This window comes from Corythoichthys intestinalis, chromosome 21 (genome assembly GCF_030265065.1).
Source record: "Corythoichthys intestinalis isolate RoL2023-P3 chromosome 21, ASM3026506v1, whole genome shotgun sequence".
Classification (NCBI taxonomy): Eukaryota; Metazoa; Chordata; class Actinopteri; order Syngnathiformes; family Syngnathidae; genus Corythoichthys; species Corythoichthys intestinalis.
In genome coordinates, this window is record NC_080415.1 from 32971251 (window position 1) to 32992255 (window position 21005).

The window sequence follows — 21005 nt, forward strand, 5'->3', positions numbered from 1 at the left end:
GGACGTTCAAAATGAATGGAAAATTCAGACGTGCTCAGCCGTCAATGGCATGGACGTGCATGGCCTACAAAAATGCCATCTACCCCCCTAAAATGCCACATACCACAAAAAATGCCACATGTCAAAATGCATGTCAAATACACATGGCAAAATAATGCCACATGGCAAAAAAATGCCACATGGCAAAGAAAAAAATGCCACATGGCAAAATCCATTTTACCACATGGCAAAAAAATGCCACATGGCAAAATCCATTTTAGCCACATGGCAAATACCACTTTTGGATTTTGGCCCTGCTGCTGTTTTCAGTGCCATTGACAGGGCGAGGCATCCACTTCATTTTTTAATTGGTCGCCTAGCCCCGCCTATGGCAGCCAGTGAGCTAATTCAGACATTATTCAAATTCTCCTACTTGAAAAGATTTGAGAGGCCTGTAATTGTCAACATGGGTAAACCTCAACCATGAGAGACAGAATTTTGAAAAAAAAAGAAAAACAGAAAATCACTTTGTTTGACTTTTAAAGAATTTATTTCCAAATTAGAGTGGAAAATGAGTATTTGGTCACCTACAAACAACCAACATTTCTGGCTGCCGAAGCGGTCTAACTTCTTCTAACGAGGTCTAACAAGGCTCCACTCGTTACCTGTATTAATGACACCTGTTTTAACTCATTATCGGTATAACAGACACCTGTCCACAACTTCAGTCAGTCACACTCCAAACTCCACTATGGCCAAGACCAAAGAGCTGTCGAAGGACACCAAGGACAAAATTGTAGACCTGCACCAGGCTGGGAAGACTGAATCTGCAATAGGTAAAAGCTTGGTGTAAAAAAATCAACTGTGGGAGCAATTATTAGAAAATGGAAGACATACAAGACCACTGATTATCCCCCTCGATCTGGGGCTCAATGCAAGATCTCACCCCTTGGCGTCAAAAATGATAACAAGAACGGAGAGCAAAAATCCCAGAACCACACGGGGGACCTAGTGAATGACCTACAGAGAGCTGGGACCACAGTAACAAAGGCTACTATCAGAAACACAATGCGCCGCCAGGGACTCAAATCCTGCACTGCCAGACGTGTCCCCCTGCTGAAGCCAGTACACGTCCAGGGCCGTCTGCGGTTCACTAGAGAGCATTTGGATGATCCAGAAGAGGACTGGGAGAATGTGTCATGGTCAGATGAAACCAAAATAGAACTTTTTGGTCGAAACACAGGTTCTCGTGTTTGGAAGATAAAGAATACTGAATTGCATCCGAAGAGCACCATACCCACTGTGAAGCATGGGGGTGGAAACATCATGCTTTGGGGCTGTTTTTCTGCAAAGGGACCAGGACGACTGATCTGTGTAAAGGAAAGAATGAATGGGGCCATGTATGGAGAGATTTTGAGTGAAAATCTCCTTCCATCAGCAAGGGCATTGAAGATGAGATGTGGCTGGGTCTTTCAGCATGACAATGATCCCAAACACACAGCCGGGGCAACAAAGGAGTGGCTTCGTAAGAAGCATTTCAAGGTCCTGGAGTGGCCTAGCCAGTCTCCAGATCTCAACCCCATAGAAAATCTGTGGAGGGAGTCGAAAGTCCGTGTTGCCCAACGACAGCCCCAAAACATCACTGCTCTAGAGGAGAACTGCTGAAAAGCTTGTGAAGAGTTACAGAAAACGTTTGGCCTCCGTTATTGCCAACAAAGGGTACATAACAAAGTATTGAGATGAACTTTTGGTATTGACCAAATACTTATTTTCCACCATGATTTGGAAATAAATTCTTTAAAAATCAAACAATGTGATTTTTTGGGGTTGTTTTTCCACATTCTGTCTCTCATGGTTGAGGTTTACCCATGTTGGCAATTAAAGGCCTCTTTAATATTTTCAAGTGGGAGAACTTGCACAATTAGTGGTTGAATAAATACTTATTTGCCCCACTGTACATCGATTCTTGTTGGGAGCATATCGATAACCTTTTGGGCTATAAAGTATTGCGATATATCACCTTTTTGATACATTGTCACACCACTACTGCACTACTGGAAATAGTAAATACCCTATGAAAAGCTTTCAATACTCAATTTTTTATCTTCATGTTTATCAACTAAAGCGAAATAAGCTTCTAGCCTTTTCCTTCTTCCAAGAATCTGAAATGCACTGTATGCCAAGGATACAACCTGAATAATTGAAATGAAAACACTCTCCGGCGTGCGGTCATAATTGACATTGGAGGGAAAGGGGACACAAAAGCAAAGCAGGCGAGGCAATTACGCAGGACGTGTTTTGACAGAGAAGGACTTTTGCTCCTCGGGTTGCTGCTTGGCGTTGAACAGCTGGATGTGCTTGTTGTTGTTGCGCTCGCCGTCTGAAAATATCAGTAAACAGTGGCGTGATGGCTGCGTCAGAAAGAAAAACTGGGGTGAAATGAAAACTGCTTTAAAGGGATCCACGATGATAAAGACTTGTTAGCCCTAATAAACCACAATTGTTCTGTTGTACGAAAATATGTAATTAAAAACATAAAATATTAACATTAATTTAAAAAATTACAATACTTGACCTACAGATACGTGCAATGCACGTTGGGGGTGATGACGCAGTTGGGTACTACTGGGAGAATAGCTGTGTTTGATACTAGCGAAGCTAGTATGACAACTGTCATGATTTTATCACATTCTGCTAGTGGTCAGATTGTTTTTTTACATAGCTGTGGGATTAGTTCCCGACGTCATATCTGCATCCAATACCAGCTCATCAGCAGTGTATTTAAACCGATCCTAGGCAGGTTGCCGAGATATTGACGTGCTGCCATTTGACAATTTGTATTCTCGATCCCATTGTTGCATCCTAGCCTTGTTTTGGAATCCTCTACCTGGTACAGGTACAGGCACTGGCGATGGAACCCAGATTTCCACGTAAATTGGAATTACCCTTGAAATACCTTTAAACATCCTCCAGATTAAAAAAAAAAAAAAAAAATCTAAAAACATGTATTATAACTTGTACTGTCCTCGCCAAGACGTTGGAGCTAAGTCCTAGCCAGACAGCGAGCTAAACTCCGAAATGACCATGTCAGACGTCCGTGTGGTTTGCTGACTTTATTCAGCTGCCCATGACATCAACACTTGCAGAATGAAAGTAAAATAAAATGAAATTAAATCAGTCTCATCTTCAATAACAGCCATTTCAAATTTACAAGTAGCTGTTACAGCAGTAACAAACAATTAGCATGTATCAGTTAGCACATCATCAAAAACAATCACATAAACTCGCCTCAATTATCGACTACGATTGAAAACGCACAATAAACAGTACAAAAGAGGTTATATACAGTCGTCGCTTCACAAGCAACAAATGTGTTCGCAGGCTGTCACTCAACTGCTCTGTGTGTGGGGTGGGCGGGCGCGTCTGTACATGCGCTCGCTTGCTGCTTTACATTTCCTGCGCCAAAATAAAAGCATGCATTACAAAACAAAGTCAACATTAAGAAAAAAAAACAAAAACAAAAAACGAGACCAAGGCATCGTAAAGTCAAAATCGTGTAAATCGCGTCCGTCGTAACCCGGAGATTTTTAATGCATTTTTATGCATTATAAAAGATTTATGTCTGAATTTTGGGGGGCTTGGAATGGATTAGGGCATTTACAAAAGTAACGCATCTTTACTTACAGAATTTTCAAGTTAAGAAACTGCTTCCAGAACAATTAATTTCGTAAGTAGAGGTACCGCTGTATCTCAAAAACGCTGCACAAACGAAATTTTTTACAGCACAAACTAAGCATAAATGATCGACACAATTGTTAAGCCATTTTTAATCAAAATGTTAGGCTGGTTGACCTCAGATTGACCTACTAAAGAATTTTAAATGCAGTAATTTGCACACTAAAAGGCACACCTGACTATAAGTCGCTACCAAGCAAATGTAACACAAAAGCGGCATTTTTTCATAATAAGCCGCAGCTGTCCTCATGGGACATCTACACCAAAGATATTAACCGGTAAGACTATTTGACAGCGCCATCATACAACTGTCATAAGACCAAATGAACCACCATGAAGCTTCAAGAAGCTTCATTTGGCCGTCACTGCTCTTTTGGGGAAGACAGTCAACCTCTGCTGCCACCTGCTGTCAACACTGTTGTTGTCCAACATGCCTCCTAGCATGCATTGCAGCGCTACATATGTAAATAATCAAAATTCACTTTCTGTGCTATTTATTTCTTCAGTTACTGTTCCAGTTGTTTCATTAATTGCTAGTTATGGTATTTGGTAACACTTATTTTGACAGTGACGCCATAACACTGTCATTAGCATTAATGAATGCTTACAACAGATGTCATTTAGTGTTATCCAGCAAATTATCTCACTTTTGAATGGATGTAAAACATCTGAGCTGGACATAAGTGGAGTTAGTGACGTAATTTGCTGTATGACACTTAATGCTTATGACAGAGTTATGCCCATGCTAGTGTCATTTCATAATTATGACGGTGTTATGACAGTCTTATGACGCCGCTGTCGAATAAAGTGTTACCAAATACCATAACTAGCAATAAATGAAACAACTGGAACACTAACTGAATAAATAATTAGCACAGAACATGATTTTTAAAAATTGTTATTTACATCTGTAGCGCTGTAATTCATGCTAGGAGGCATTTGTTACATATTAACCCAAATAATTCAACGAATAGGCCGCACTGTACTATAAGCCACAGGAGTCAAAATGAAGGAAAATTCTGAAAATTACGGTATGTCAAAAACGGTAGCAGCACAAACGAAACGTTTTACATCACAAACAAGCTCAAACGATTGACATAATCATAAATTTGCGTTTGATTGGGGGCCAACTTCACGGAGGTAAACACGAGTCATTATGCAAAATAAAATCATGTTACGAAATTTGGATGAAAAATGGATGTAAAACATCTGAGCTGGACATAAGTGGAGTTAATAACATAATTTGCTGGATGACATTTAATGCTTATGACAGAGTTATGCCCATGATAGAGTCATGTCATAATTATGATGGTCTTATGACGCCTCTGTCGAATAAAGTGTTATCAAATACCATAACAAGCAATTAATGAAACAACTGGAACACAAACTGAATAAATAATTAGCACAGAACATGAATTTTTTATTGTTGTTTACATTTGTAGCGTTGCAATGCATGCTAGGAGGCATGTGTTACCTATTAACCCAAATAAACGAATAGGTCGCACGGTACCATAAGCCACAGGAGTCAAAATGAAGGAAAATTCTGAAAATTACGGTATGTCAAAAACGGTAGCAGCACAAACGAAACGTTTTACATCACAAACAAGCACAAACGTAGCACAAACGATTGACATCAGTATAAATTTGCGTTTGATTGGGGGCCAACTTCACGGAGGCAAACACGAGTCATTATGCAAAATAAAATCATGATACGAAATTTCATATTTGGAGTTCCCACTTTATATTAGTACTAAGCTAGTGCTTGCCTTTTTGCCCAAATTTAGCAGTTGTAGTGTCATGTCTTAACCAAATAGTAAATCCTCGCCGCGGGGCTGCTGAGAATCAGCGCTTTTGATCTCGGCGCCGCACTTGACCTTGACTTCTAATCCTGAACCTCTCATTAAAAGAGCCCAGAAAGTAAAAGACTAAAGTGTATGCTCGTTTGAAAAGAGGTCTAGAGTGTTGCGGCTAAGTAAAACGAAAGTGGCCTTTAATCTAACAGCGGACCGGATCGCCATTATTTATTAAAAAGGAGGTCCTGCTGTGTTCCGTTGTGCAGGAATAAATCAGCTCCACCGTGTATTTTTAGGGGGAGAATCGCTTTCTAAGCATTCCCAATGAGTTCTGCGGCAATTCCTCAATTCTTTTATTTTTTTCAACAACTCTTATCCCTTTATAGGGCAGTCATTTAACTCATTGGCTGCCATCGACAGCGCTAGGCGCACAATCCAATCGGCGTCTATGAGTTAGAGGCCTAGTAAAATTTGTTTTTTTGGGTCTTGAAACGATTTATCGACTAACAATGTAGTTGTTCTGCTTCGAAATTAAATGAGTTTATCACTAGTAGACGTCCAATCCATTCGAAGTGGGAGGGCATAGACTTCATAGTGATATTGACGGGTCACATCGGTCATACACTGTGCCACACCTTCAAGTAAGTGGCTGCCAGCATCAAGAGGAATTATTCTCAAAAACACGCATGCAGCAATCTCACGCCGGATTTAGTTTGAAAAAGTACGAATGCTGTACCGCATACAAACAGGAAGAATTGTCTCAGGAGTGATTTGTTCCATGATTCAAGGTAAATATATTTTTCATACCATGCATGCATTTTGAAACGTAAAAAAAAATCAATGGGAAAAATTAGCTGCTACGGCATTGGCGTCATTCTTCGACATATACAGTGCCTTGCAAAAGTATTCGGCCCCCTTGAACCTTGCAACCTTTCGCCACATTTCAGGCTTCAAACATAAAGATATAAAATTTTAATTTTTTTGTCAAGAATCAACAACAAGTGGGACACAATCGTGAAGTGGAACAAAATTTATTGGATAATTTAAACTTTTTTAACATATAAAAAACAGAAAAGCGGGGCGTGCAATATTATTCGGCCCCCGTGCGTTAATACTTTGTAGCGCCACCTTTTGCTCCAATTACAGCTGCAAGTCGCTTGGGGTATGTTTCTATCAGTTTTGCACATCGAGAGACTGACATTCTTGCCCATTCTTCCTTGCAAAACAGCTCGAGCTCAGTGAGGTTGGATGGAGAGTGTTTGTGAACAGCAGTCTTCAGCTCTTTCCACAGATTCTCAATTGGATTCAGGTCTGGACTTTGACTTGGCCATTCTAACACCTGGATACGTTTATTTTTTAACCATTCCATTGTAGATTTGGCTTTATGTTTTGGATCATTGTCCTGTTGGAAGATAAATCTCCGTCCCAGTCTCAGGTCTTGTGCAGATACCAACAGGTTTTCTTCCAGAATGTTCCTGTATTTGGCTGCATCCGTCTTCCCGTCAATTTTAACCATCTTCCCTGTCCCTGCTGAAGAAAAGCAGGCCCAAACCATGATGCTGCCACCACCATGTTTGACAGTGGGGATGGTGTGTTCAGGGTGATGAGCTGTGTTGCTTTTACACCAAACATATCGTTTTGCATTGTGGCCAAAAAGTTCAATTTTGGTTTCATCTGACCAGAGCACCCTCTTCCACATATTTGGTGTGTCTCCCAGGTGGCTTGTGCCAAACTTTAAACAAGACTTTTTATGGATATCTTTGAGAAATGGCTTTCTTCTTGCCACTCTTCCATAAAGGCCAGATTTGTGCAGTGTACGACTGATTGTTGTCCTATGGACAGACTCTCCCACCTCAGCTGTAGATCTCTGCAGTTCATCCAGAGTAATCATGGGCCTCTTGGCTGCATCTCTGATCAGTTTTCTCCTTGTTTGAGAAGAAAGTTTGGAAGGACGGCCGGGTCTTGGTAGATTTGCAGTGGTCTGATGCTCCTTCCATTTCAGTATGATGGCTTGCACAGTGCTCCTTGAGATGTTTAAAGCTTGGGAAATCTTTTTGTAGCCAAATCCGGCTTTAAACTTCTCCACAACAGTATCTCGGACCTGCCTGGTGTGTTCCTTGGTTTTCATAATGCTCTCTGCACTTTCAACAGAACCCTGAGACTATCACAGAGCAGGTGCATTTATACGGAGACTTGATTACACACAGGTGGATTCTATTTATCATCATCGGTCATTTAGGACAACATTGGATCATTCAGAGATCCTCACTGAACTTCTGGAGTGAGTTTGCTGCACTGAAAGTAAAGGGGCCGAATAATATTGCACGCCCCACTTTTCAGTTTTTTATTTGTTAAAAAAAGTTTAAATTATCCAATAAATGTTGTTCCACTTCATGATTGTGTCCCACTTGTTGTTGATTCTTGACAAAAAAATTAAATTTCATATCTTTATGTTTGAAGCCTGAAATGTGGCGAAAGGTTGCAAGATTCAAGGGGGCCGAATACTTTTGCAAGGCACTGTATACTAGTACGTTAAATAGATGCCTAACTGCACGGTTTTTTTTTTGCTTTTAACCAAGAATCGAGACTGTTTTACGTCTATATCTATAAGGAATTCAGGGATTGAGCATTTACTCACAAGAATCAAAAATCAGTTTACATAGGGCGGCCCCCGCATTGGCTAAAAGACTAGCATCACATTCGGCATATATACGTAAAATAAATGCTAACTGCCTGTTTTTTGCTTTAATTCAAGAATCGAGACTGTTTTACGTCAATATCTATAAAGAATTCAGGGATTTAAGCATTTATTCACAAGAATTTTAATTTAAAATCTCTGACAAGGCGGCGCCACAATGACTTAAATGCTAGCATCATATTCGACATATTTAAGTAAAATCAATGCTAACTGTCAGTTTTTTTGTTGTTGCTTTCAACCAATAATCGAGACTGTTTTACGTTCATATCTATAAACAATTCAGGGATTTTAGCATTTGTTCACAGAATTTCAACTTAAAAAGCTCTTTGTGGTGACAAGGTGGCGCCACAATGACTTAAAGACTAGCAGCACATTCGACATATTTACGTAAGATAAATGCTAACTGTCCGTTTTGTTGTTGTTATTGCTTCCAAACAATAATTGAGACTGTTTTACGTCTATATCTATAAAGAATTCAGGGATTTAAGTATTTGGTCACAAGAATTTCAACATAAAAAGCTCTTTTGTTATACTAAGGGGGCCGCCACATTGGCTAACAGACTAGCATCACATTTGACATATTTACGTAAAATTAAATGCTTACTGCCCGGTTCTTTGCTCTTTCACAAAGAATCGAGAATGTTTTACGTCCATATCTATAAAGAATTCAGGAATTTAAGCATTTATTCACAAGAATTTCAAGGAAAAAAGCACTTTGTGGTAACAAGGCAGCGCCACAAGGACTTCAATACTAGCAGCATATTTGACAGATTTATGTAAAATAAATGCTAACTGCCCGTTTTTGCTTTTAACCAAGAATCGAGAGTGTTTTACGTCCCTATCTAAAGAATTCAGGGATTTAAGCATTTTTTTCACAAGAATTTCAACGTAAAAAGCTCTTTGTGGTGATAAGGCGGCGCCACAGTGACTTAAAGACTGGCAGCACATTTGACAGATTTATGTAAAATAAATGCTAACTGCCCGTTTTTTGCTTTTAACCAAGAATCGAGACTGTTTTACCTCCATATCTATAAAGAATTCTGGGATTTAAGCATTTATTCACAATTAATCCGCCCCGCGCCCCGTCAATATCCTTATGAAGTCTCTGTGGCGTGGTTGAGCAAGAGGAGGGTCAAACAGAATATAGGTTACGACCGGTATTTAGGGGTACTTTAAAGGGTTAATTCCAATTTACTCAGAAATTCGGATTACGTCGCTAGCGTAAGAACGGAACTCGTTCGTAACCCGGGGACTACCTGTAGCTTGATGATGTGCGGAGCTGTACTGACCTTTTAATACCACGGTATACTTTGAAACCGGTAATCGGAATGTGTCTATCCCCCACCTACCGGATTTTCACCTCTTGGGGGCCCTTTTGTACTTATCACACCTGGCCCCCGTTCAGATCTGTTCTGCTACTATATGGAACAAATAACGAGAAATGAGTGTCTTTTTTCGGACTATAGTATTTGTTTGGTTGCAGTTGGTCAAACGCCCTTTGGTCCGCTCTGTCAGCCGCACTCTCGGGAGTAAATAAATGTTACAACACAGCGGCGGAGTGTTGCACCTCTTCTCAGCAGAGGGGATTCTTGTCAAAGGAAAAACAAACACATGAATTTTCTGGAAAAAAAGGCAGCTTCTACTCCAGAAATTTCCGAGGTTTAACCTTTTCTTTGCTGGTTGTGGGAAAGACAATGTTGCTAAGCTGATTTTTTTCGCTGTTGGGTTCTAAAAGATATATATCTATAATAATCTATAATCTGGGATGATTGTTATGATTATGGGTTTAGTTACAGTGTCACTGATGTTGATAGAAGTCCAATTTTGAATTGATTTGATCCCTCCAAAATGAAAGAAAATGATTAACATTCAGATCTTTGTCAGCAATCCCAATGGATCGAACATCTCTCTGCCACAGGCAGCCGAAGAATTAATGACCCGACTGGTTAAAGTAGCTTGTTTATGTTCATGCCTTCCTTATTTCCTTTGGATGTCTCCTTTGAGGTTGCCTAGCAACCACTAAAAGAAGCCCCCGGAAACAAGGGAGACGCTCACCAAACCACATGTAAAATGCTCATTAGTGAGCGAGCGAGTTCCTGCGGCCTTGTTTTATCTTTTTCGTGGACACTAAAACCAGAGATCTGGGCAATATTTTGCATGTTCTGTACAATTAGAGGGCAAAATTGGCTAGTAGACTTTAGATTTTGCGTCAATTTAAAGTCAATTTTTTGTTATAACAACATATTTTTGTTAGTACAAGAGGCGCTCTAAAGCAATCATGTATTTTCTAGTGAAGGCTGACTATCACAAGTATTTAAAAAAGTTGAATTATTATGAATGATAATAGGATTCCATGGTCATCATTTTTATCGGAATCTTTTCGGTTTTCTAAAATGGCCACATTAATTCTCAATGCCGACACATATTGCAAGTGTTCTGTCTTTTTACAAGTTGAAGTTAAAAAAAAAAACACTATGAATTGAAAGAAACTCATTGAACTCATTCATTGGAATTCCTTCAGGTTCTTCCAACTTTCCTTCATCTGACTCTTTGTTTGACATCTCATGCTAAAGTCCTCCAGACACGCGATAACGAGCTTCTCCCGCTCGCTAACGACTCGTTGCTGTCAATCAAGCGCTCGCCGGCGAAACGCCAAAGAGCATAGGCGGCACGCGTCGGGGTTACCGCCTCGCCACGTCACCCGCTGGATGGCTAATCGGGCGGCCATCTGCTCGCACCCTCTGACCGACAGGAATTAGGGGCCATTGACGTAAGAGGGACAGGAGTCTCTTTGCTTAACAGTTTTACTCGGACTCGTCACTGCCAATGCGTTTACCCTTAGAGCACGTGAGGGTCAACTTGCACTTTGCGAGGTCGTGATTTCGTTCTCACGCTTAAAGCCAACAATGCGTGGGTATTTGTGCTTTGTTGTTTCTTGGGGAAATGAGGTACGGCGCAAGTTGAGTTTGTTTTGAGAGCAGACAACTACCTTAAAACGTTCAATTTCACATTAGAAGACAAAAAATCCTAATATCCATGTTTTTTTTGCATGTGTGAATGTAAAAAATGCCTGACTAAAACAGGGTCTTTTTTTTTTTTTTTTTTTTTTTTTAGAAAAAAAAACTACATGGGAAAAATAGTCGTAGGCGAGTGTATAAAATGTCTTACTAAAAACAAAACAAACAAAAAAGGCTTACTATGCATTGTTTTTTTGTTTGTTTTGTTTTTTTAGAAAAGAAAAGACTTACTATACATGGTTGTATATTTTAGAAAAAAATAGCCTTACTATACTTTTTTAATGTTCTTTTGGTTGGTTAAAAAATACCATACTAAAAACATGGTCATTTTTTTTTTAAATAAAAAAGGTTACGATACATGGTCATTTTTTTTTTTCTTTGTTTTTTTTCTTTTTGGTGAGTTAAACAATGCCATACTAAAAACATGGTCATTTTTTGTATTAAAAGCCGTACTATGCTTGGTCTTTTTTTATTTTTTTTTTTTGGGAGGAAAAATAGCCTTACTCTGCATGGTCATTTTTTTAATGTGTAAAAAATGCCATACTAAAATTTTTTTGTATAAAATGGGCTTACAACACATAGTCGTATGTTTTTTTCTTTTTTTTTTTTTTCCTTCTTTGTTTTGAGAAAAAAGCCTTACTATACATGGTTGTTGTTTTTTTTTTTTTTGGGGGGGGGGAATAGCCTTACTATACATGGTTGGGGGTTTTTTGTTGTTGGTGTAAAAAAATGTCTTTTTTTTGTATGAAATAGGCTTACTAAACATAGTCATGGTTTTTTTTTTTCTTTGTTTTTTTTTTTGTTTGTTTTCTTTCGAGAAGAAAGCCTTACTATACATGATCGTTTTTTGAGGAAAAGTAGCCTTACTATACATGGTCGTTTTGTTGTTGTTGTTGTTGGTGGTGTAAATAATGCCCTAGTAAAAACATGGTCTTTTTTGGGGATAAAATAGGCTTACTATATATAGTCGTGTGTTTTTTTCTTTTGTTTTGTTTTCTTTCTAGAGAAAAGACTTACTGTACATGATCGGTTTTCGTGGAAAAATAGCCTTACTATACATTGTTGTATTTTTTTATTTTTGTTGTTGTTGGTGTAAAAAATTTCTTTTTTTTGTATGAAATAGACTTACTATACATAGTCATGTGTTTTTTTCTCTGTGATTTTTTGTTTTTTCTTTCGAGATAAAAGTCTTACGATCTCATGGTCGTTTTTTGAGGAAAAATAGCCTTGCTATACATGATCTTTTTTTTCTTTGTTTTCTCTTGAGGAAAAAAGCCTTACTTTACATGGCTGTTTTTGAGGAAAGATACCCTTATTATACATGGTCGTTTTTGTTGTTGTAAAAAATCCCTTAATAAAAGCGGTCATTTTTTTGGTATACAGTAGGCTTAGTATACAAGGTCGTGTTTTTTTTTTTTTTAAAAGCCCTACTATGCATTTTAAAAGGAAAATAGCCTTACTATACATAGTCGTGGTTTTTTTTTTTCAGTTTTTTTCCCCGTTTTCTTTTGAGGACAAAAAGCCTTGCATGCCTTACATAGTGTTTTTTTTTTTTTTTTTTTAAGGAAACATAGCCTTACTGTACATAGTCGTGTTTTTTTCTTTGTTTTCTTTGGAGTAAAAAGCCTTACTATACTTGGTCGTTTTATGACGAAAAATAGCCTTAGCAATAGCCATTGTCTTTTTTTTTGTTGTTGTTGGGGTAAAAAATGCCTTCCTAAAAACATTGTCATTTTTTGGTATAAAATAGGCTTACTATACTGTTCATAGTCGTGTTTTTTTTTTTTTTCTTTGTTTTCGTTTTAGAAAAAAGCCTTACTAAACATGGTCGTTTTTTTCGAGGAAAAAAAGCCCTACTATACATGGTCGTTTTTTTGTTGTTGTTGTAAAAAATGCCTTAATAAAAACATGGTCTTTTTGGGTATAAAATAGGCTTACTATACATAGTCGTGTTTTTTTTCTTTGTTTTCTTTTGAAAAAAAGCCTCGCTAATATACTGTACATGGTCGTTTTTTGAGGAAAAAAAGCCTTACTATACATGGTAATTTTTTGTTGTTTTTTGTAAAAAAAAATGTGTTACTAATAACATTTTTGGTATAAAATAGGCTTACTATACTTAGTTGTGTGTGTTTTTTTTTTTTTCTTAGTTTCGAGAAAAAAGCCTACTATACATGGTCGTTTTTTGAGGAATAAAGCCTTACGATATATGGTCTTTTTTTCTGTTTGGAGGGAATAAAGCCTTACTATACATAGCAGTTTTTACATGCATTAAAAGCCTCAAAATACCAGCTTTACTCTTTTTTTGTTTTGTTTTTTTTTGGGGATAAAAAGCCTCACTATACACAGTAGTGGTTTTTTTTTTAGGAAAAAAAGTCCTCATGCGTCGTTATTTGATTAAAAAAAACACCTTATTATTCATTATCTTTTTCTTTTTTTTTAGTATAAAAAAGGCTTACTATAGATGGTTGTGTGTGTTTTCTTAGAAAAACAGCCTTACTGTATATGGTCTTTTTGGTTTATTTATATATATATATATATATATATATATACATATATGTATATGTGTATTTTTATTGAGGAAACAGCCGTGCAATGCAGGAATAAAAAAAAAAACGTTTTCTTTTTTTCTAATTACAACATTAAAAAAAAAAAATCTTGTTTCATCATTGGTTTTTATTGCTGAATATTTTAATACAAACACAAATCAGTGTTATCACTTCGAAGCAGCACAAGTAAACTTCAGGTCTTGGCTGACGTCATTGTCCCAATCTGGCATGTGAGGAGCGAGCGGTCCCGTGGCCCAATAGCGTCATCGCTGTCCGCGCGCCCTCCCGCTGCGCCTGGGTCAGGATCGTCGTTGGCCCTCGTGCCAAGTCGGGACCTTTTGTGACGCACTCGCACCTTTCTTGCGATCTGCGGGAACGCCGAGCTGATCAGTGGCACCTTAAGCTGGTCTAAGGATAAAGTGAGGTCAAGTGTTGGATGGCCATGGATGGAGGCACTCATGGAGAGCAGAGTGCAAACATTGAAAACCTTTGATGCACTACATTCTTATGAGTAAATCTTTATAAATAATGTAGAAATCTGTTTAAGTTAAATAAGTAAACATAGTTACTTACAGTATGCGCCACTACATTTAATAATCAGCACCATTTTTGTCACATATTAATTAACCATACATATACAAAAGCGCCTTAATGATATGGATGTTTTTTTGAAAGAAGAAAATATATCCAACCACACATGGTCCATATAAAAAATAAAAACCATACTATACATTCTAATATTTTGTGGGAAAAAACATCTTACACTGTAGCTTATAAACTAACATTACAGCTTTTTGTTGTTGTTTTTGGTTTTTTTTTTTTGAGGAAAAAGGTTACTATACATGGTTGGTTTTTTGTTGTTGTTTTTTTTGGGGGAAAAAAGCCTTACTATACATGGTCGTTTTTGGGGAGGAAAAGAGGCTTACTATACATGGTTGTTTTATTTTTTTGAGGAAAAAAAGCCTTAATATAAACGAGTTGGTTTTTTTTTTTAGGTAAAAAGCTTACTATACATGGTCGGTTATTTTTTTGAGGAAAAGCACCTTACCACGGTCGTTTTTGATGAAAAAAAGCCTTACTATACATGGTCATTTTTATTAGGAAAACAGGCTTAGTATACATGATTGTTTTTTTTGTTTTTTTTTGTTTTTTTTTGAGGAAAAAAAGCCTTAATATACATGTTTTTTTTTTTTAGGAAAAAATGCTTACTGTACATGGTTGTTTTTTTTTCTTTGAGGAAAAAAAAGCCTTACTATATATGGTCGTTTTTTTGAGAGAAAAATGCCTTATTAAACATGATTGTTTTTTGAAGAAAAAAAGCCTCACTATCCATGGTTGTTTTTCGAGCCAAAAAGGCTTACTATACATGGTCTTTTTTTAGAGAAAAAAGCCTTACCATACATGGTTGTTTTTTTTGTTTTTTTTTTGAGAAAAAAACCCCTGACATTACATTTTGAGGAAAAAAGGCTTACTATATATGGTCTTTTTTTGAAAGAAAAAAGCCTTACTATACATGGTTGTTTTTCGGGGGAAAACGGCTCCACTATACATGATCTTTTTTTGAGGAAAAAAAAGCCTTACTATACGTGGTCGTTTTTGAGAGAAAAAAGCCTTACTATACATGGTCGTTTTTGATTCAAAAAGGCTTACTATACATGGTCTTTTTTTGAGAGAAAAAAGCCTTGTTATACATCGTTCTTTTTCAGGAAAAAAGCCTTTCTATATATGGTTGTTTTTTAAGGAAAAAAGGCTTACTTTTCATGATTGTTTTTTGAAGAAAAAAGAAAAGCCTTATTATATACATTGTCATTTTTCGAGGGAAAAAGGGTTACTTACATGGTCGTTTTTCGAGGGAAAAAGGCTTACTATAAATGGCCTTTTTTGAGAGAAAAAAAAGCCTTACTATACATCGTTGTTTTTTGAGGGAAAAAAACCCCTTACGATACATGGTCTTTTTTTTTTTTTTTTTTTTTTTTTTTTTAGGAAAGAAACTCTTACTAATAAATGTCGTTTTTTTAAGGAAAAAAGTCTTACTATACATGTTTTTTTTTTTTTTTTTTTGAAAGAAAAAAGCCTTACTATAGATCGTTGTTTTTTGAGGGGGGGAAAAAAACCTTACTATGCATGGTCATTTTTTGGGGAAAAAAGGCTCCACTATACATGAACTTTTTTTTGAGAAAAAAAAAAAGCCTTACTATATATGGTTGTTTTTATGAGGGAAAACGCCTTACTGTACGTGGCGTTTTTTTGAGAGAAAAAAGCCTTACTATACATGGTCGTTTTCGATTCAAAAAGGTTTACTATACATGGTCTTTTTTTGAGAGAAAAAAAGGCTTACTTTTCAAGTTACATACATGGTCATTTTTCGAGGAAAAAAAGCCTTACTATATACGTGGTCTTTTTTTGAGGTAAAAATGCCTGACTATACATGGTCGTTTTTCGAGGGAAAAAAAGCTTACTATACATGGTATTTTTTGAGAGAAAAAAAGCCTTATTATACATGGTTGTTTTTTTTTGTTTTTTGTTTTTTTTTTATGAAAAAGGCTTACGATACATGGTCTTTTTATTTTTTTTTAGGAAAAAAAGCCTTACTATACATTGGTTTATTATTTGGAGGAAAAAAAGACAAGATATGGTCTTTTTTTTTCTTTTCTTTTTTTTTTTTTATTAAAGGAATAAGGCTTACTAAACATGGTCGTTTTTGTGGGGAAAAACACCTTACCATCCATGGTCATTTTTTGGTATGTGTGTGTGTAAAAAGGAAGCCTTATTATATATAGTTAATCTTATAAGAAAACATATCTTGCTATCCATGGTTAATTAAAAAAAAAATGGCGGGAAAAACTTACTTTCCATCATCTTTTATTGTAAAAGTCTTTTATTTAAAAAAAACAAAAACAAATCCTTATACTCTTAATGGTGTTTTAAAAGAAAACTTCTAATACGTGGTTATTTTTTCAATATAAATACAACAATAATCGACAAAAATATGAACGTTGGCATTTAGCATTGTTAGCAATTGTCAGCTTCTGTTGAAAAACACTTAAGCACTTAAAATGGTACAGCTATATTGACCTGGATTTCACATGACTTTCAATGAGATTGCTTCATTCTGGACATTCCTGCTTAATCCTGTATAGGGTGTGCACACTTATAGCATGCAACTACAGTATTTCACTTTAAAACCACCTTTACATTCATGTGTTGTGAGCCTTTTAGGGATAAGGCTTATTGGGCGTTACTAAGATGTCTTGGAATTTTGCCTTAAATTGTCAAATTTGAGTACCGCAGGGCTCAATCTTTATCCCACTCTCATTTGATATACATTTAATTCAGTGTAATACCCAAATGTTTTATTGACTTGTAGGTCAATTCCAATGTGGCAACAAACGCTGTGAGAAACAAGAAGGCCTTAAAAGCTGGGAGGTGAATTTTGCCTACGTGGAACAAGGTGACAAGAGGAACGCGTTGGTCAAACTGAGTAAGCCCAAGCCGTCAATATCTTTATTAGTTTAAATACAAAAAGTGCCCGTGCTGTGCTATTGCAGCAGCTTTGCGTGACAGCGGGTGTGGGTTGCAGTCTCATAAGGATCTTTTTCAAGAGACTGCTCATAATAATCCTCCTTCAGGTATCATAGCGCAGAAAATCCTGTTAGAATAATTACAGTAATTGGAGGACCCACCAGTCCAGGAAAGAACAGTCACGCACTGGTTCACTAGTTTATCACTTGTAGACATCCAATTGGACGTCTACGACGGTCAATGGCAACAAATACGTTTATTTTGGGGCATTTCAGGTCATTTGCTGTTGATTTTCAGTCACTTTTTGTTCATTTTGGGGCATTTGTGGGTCACTTCCTGTTGATTTTGGGTTACAGAACAGGAAATGACCCGCAAATCTACCTGATAGTTTCTGGTGCGCACCAGAAACTATCTGGTAAACAGTAGCGTTATATAGCATTGAAGCTAGCAGACCTTTGCCTATGTAAGTTAACCAATTGTTCTTTTGTAAGATCCTCATTTATTTATTTATTTATTTTATATTGTATGCGGCTAAGCTCAGGCGCGCATCGGACAAGCAGTTTTGACGTGCTAAAAATGGTAATACAGGATTTAGTTGAGCTTTACTTCAATCTTGGACTCAACTAGTGACTGAGCTTAGCCTCAAACGATATTAAAAAAAAAAATAAATAAATGAGGATCTAAGTACAATAAAAATACAATTGGCTAACATGAATAGCAAAAGTCTGTTGCTTAAATGCTATTTAATGTTAATGTTTACCATATTCTTTCTAGTGCGCACCAGAAACCAAGAGGTGCACACTAGATTGTTTCTTGTGCGCACCATATTGTTTCTAGTGCACACCAAAAACTATCTGGTAAACATTAGCATTATATAGCATTTATGCTAGCGGACTTTTGCTAAGCAAGTTAGCCAATTGTTTTTTTGTAAAATCCTTCTTTCTTTCTTTCTTTCTTTTGAGGCTAAGTACAGGCGCACATCGGACACCAGCAGTTTTGGCGTGCTGAAAATGATAATACAGGATTTAGTTGAGCTTTACTTCAATCATGGACTCAACTAGCACCTGGGCTTAGCCTCAAATGATATAAAAATAAAATAAAATAAATGTGAATCTAAGTACAACAAAAGAGCTAGCTAGCTTAAATGCTATTTAATGCTAATGTTTGCCAGATTCTTTCTGGTGCGCATTGGAAACAAACAGGTGCGCAACAGATTCTTTCTAGTGCACACCAGAAACTATCTGGTAAAACATTAGCATAATATAGCATTGAAGCTAGTGGACTTTTGCTATGCAAGTTAGCCAATTGTTCTTTGTAAGATCCTCATTTATTCATTTTTTTAATATCGTTTGAGGTTAAACGCAGGCATTTATCGGACATCAGAAGTTTTGACGTCCTAAAAATGATAATAGAGAATTTAGTTGAGCTTTACTCTAATCTTGGACTCAACTAGTGCCTGAACTTAGCCTCAAACAATATAAAAAATAAAAAATAAAAGAGGATCTAAGTACAATTAAAGAACAATTGGCCAACTTGCATAGCAAAAGTCCGCTAGCTTAAATGCTATTTAATGCTAATGTTTAACAGATTCTTTCTTCTGGTGCGCAGCAGAAACTATCTACTAACTATTAGCATTATATAGCATTTAAGATAGCGGACTTTTGCTATGCAAGTTAGCCAATTGTTCTTTTGTAAGATCCTCATTTATTATTATTTTTTGTATTGTATGAGGTTAAGCTCAAGCGCGCATTGGACACCAGCAGTTTTGACGTGCTAAAAATGATATTACAGGATTTAGTTGAGCTTTACTTCGATCTTGGACTCAATTAGCACCTGAGCTTAGCCTCAAACAATATAAAAAATAAAAAGGTAAATGAGGATCTTAGTACAATAAAAAAACAACAACAACAATTGGCTAACTTTCATAGCAAAAGTCTGCCAGTTTAAATGCTATTTAATGTTTACCATTTACCAAATTCTTTCTGGTGCGTAGCAGAAACAAACAGTTACACACCAGATTGTTTCTTGGCCCACCAGATAGTTTCAAGTGCGCACCAGAAACTATCTGGTAAAACATTGGCTAATTTACATAGCTTAAATGTTATACAATGCTAATGTTTTAACAGATAGTTTCTGGTGCGCACCAGAAGAAAGAATCTGGTATGCATTAGCATAAAATAGCATTTAAGCTAGCGGACTTCTACCATGCAAGTTATCCAATTGTTCATTTGTAAGATCCTCATTTATTTATTTATTTATTTTTTAAAATATCGTTTCAGTCGTGCATCGGACGCCAGCAGTTTTGGCGCGCTAAAAATCATATTACAGAATTGAAAAAAAAAAAAAAAAATTAATGAGGCTCTAAGTAGCTACAATAAGAGAACAATTGGCTAACTTGCACAGCAAAATCCGCTATTCTTTCTTCTGGTGCGCACTAGAAACAATCTGACGCGCACCAGAAGAAAGAATCTGGTAAACATTAGCATTTTATAGCATTTAAGCTAGCGGAATTTTGCTATGCAAGTTAGCCAATTGTGTTTTGGTGAGAGCCTCATTTATTTATTTATTTATTTGACAATATTTGAGGTTAAACTAAGGCGCGTATCGGACACCAGCAGTTTTGGCATGCTAAAAATGATAATACGGGTATTAGTTTAGTAGCTTTACTTCAGTCTTGGAGTCAACTGGCGCCTGAGCTAGCCTCAAATGATATAAAATAATAAATAAATAAATGAGGATCTAAGACAATAAAAGAACAATTGGCTAACTTGCATAGCAAAAGTCCGCTAGCTTAAATCATATTTTATGCTAATGTTTACCAGATTGGTTTTGGTGTGCACCACATACTATCTGGTGCGATCCAGATGGAGTGCATTTAATTTATTTCTGTCGATGTCCCTTTAAGGTATCCGTAATTTCATTACAGAATTTGTTTTAAAAAAAAAAATTTTTTTTTGAGGATTTTTATAGTTTTGAAATCAGTAGTTATTGTCTTGAAAGGAGTTCCACAGGGCTCATTTCTTCACCCGCTTGTCTTCTTTATTCATTTATTTTACCTGCAGGACTTTGTCCAGAATGCTCCTTCAAACTCAACTTCCACCATAAGTGAGGCAGTTTTCATTATTTTACGTTCATACAAATATATACAAACACAAAAAACATGAATTGGTTTGAATGCTAACATTGGCATGAGCATCTGACACTGAAGCCCCGTTCCTCACTCTCTAGACGAAAGGAGGTGAAGGCAAAGAAGATATTAGGAAAGGTAAGAGAAGAGAAGCAGGAGTCACCACGGAAAAAGAAGAAGAAGAGCTCACCGTCGCGCTCCAAGAAGCGCAAGCACCGGAGGCACAGGGGTAACACCTCCTGAAAATTCCTCATTTGCCATCTTTCATTTTGATGGAGATGTTTCGCGTTCTCCCCGCAGATCCGTCTTCTTCCTCGTCTTCCGGCAGCTCGGACGAGTCGTCGGGCAAAGGTAAACGCGCTGTCGGGCATTTGTCATCTTCTCACTTCGGGCCCCGGGGCGCGTGCCTTCAAAATGTTTGCGCTGAAAACAAGCCCTTCTCGAAAACATCATCCGTTAGCCTGCGGGCACCGCTGCTTTTTCTCAGCTGTCTCGCTTCACATTGGTATGTTTAGATGCGCCTGTCCCCAACCATTTATTTTTTTGGACTGTGGATAGATGTCCATTCCTTGAGAACTGTACCAATGC

At 37.0% G+C, this 21005-nt stretch overlaps 1 protein-coding gene across 1 annotated transcript in view; it reads left to right on the forward strand.

The window, feature by feature from the left end:
* The window catches only part of fra10ac1 (FRA10A associated CGG repeat 1), a 48572-nt gene that overhangs the window by 16424 nt on the left and 11143 nt on the right, over nucleotides 1–21005 (forward strand). Inside the window, exons 9-12 of the mRNA XM_057826051.1 lie at nucleotides 17136–17249; nucleotides 20353–20395; nucleotides 20519–20646; nucleotides 20718–20768. Coding sequence (XP_057682034.1) covers nucleotides 17136–17249; nucleotides 20353–20395; nucleotides 20519–20646; nucleotides 20718–20768 — 336 coding nt within the window. The remainder of the gene's footprint in view (nucleotides 1–17135; nucleotides 17250–20352; nucleotides 20396–20518; nucleotides 20647–20717; nucleotides 20769–21005) is intronic.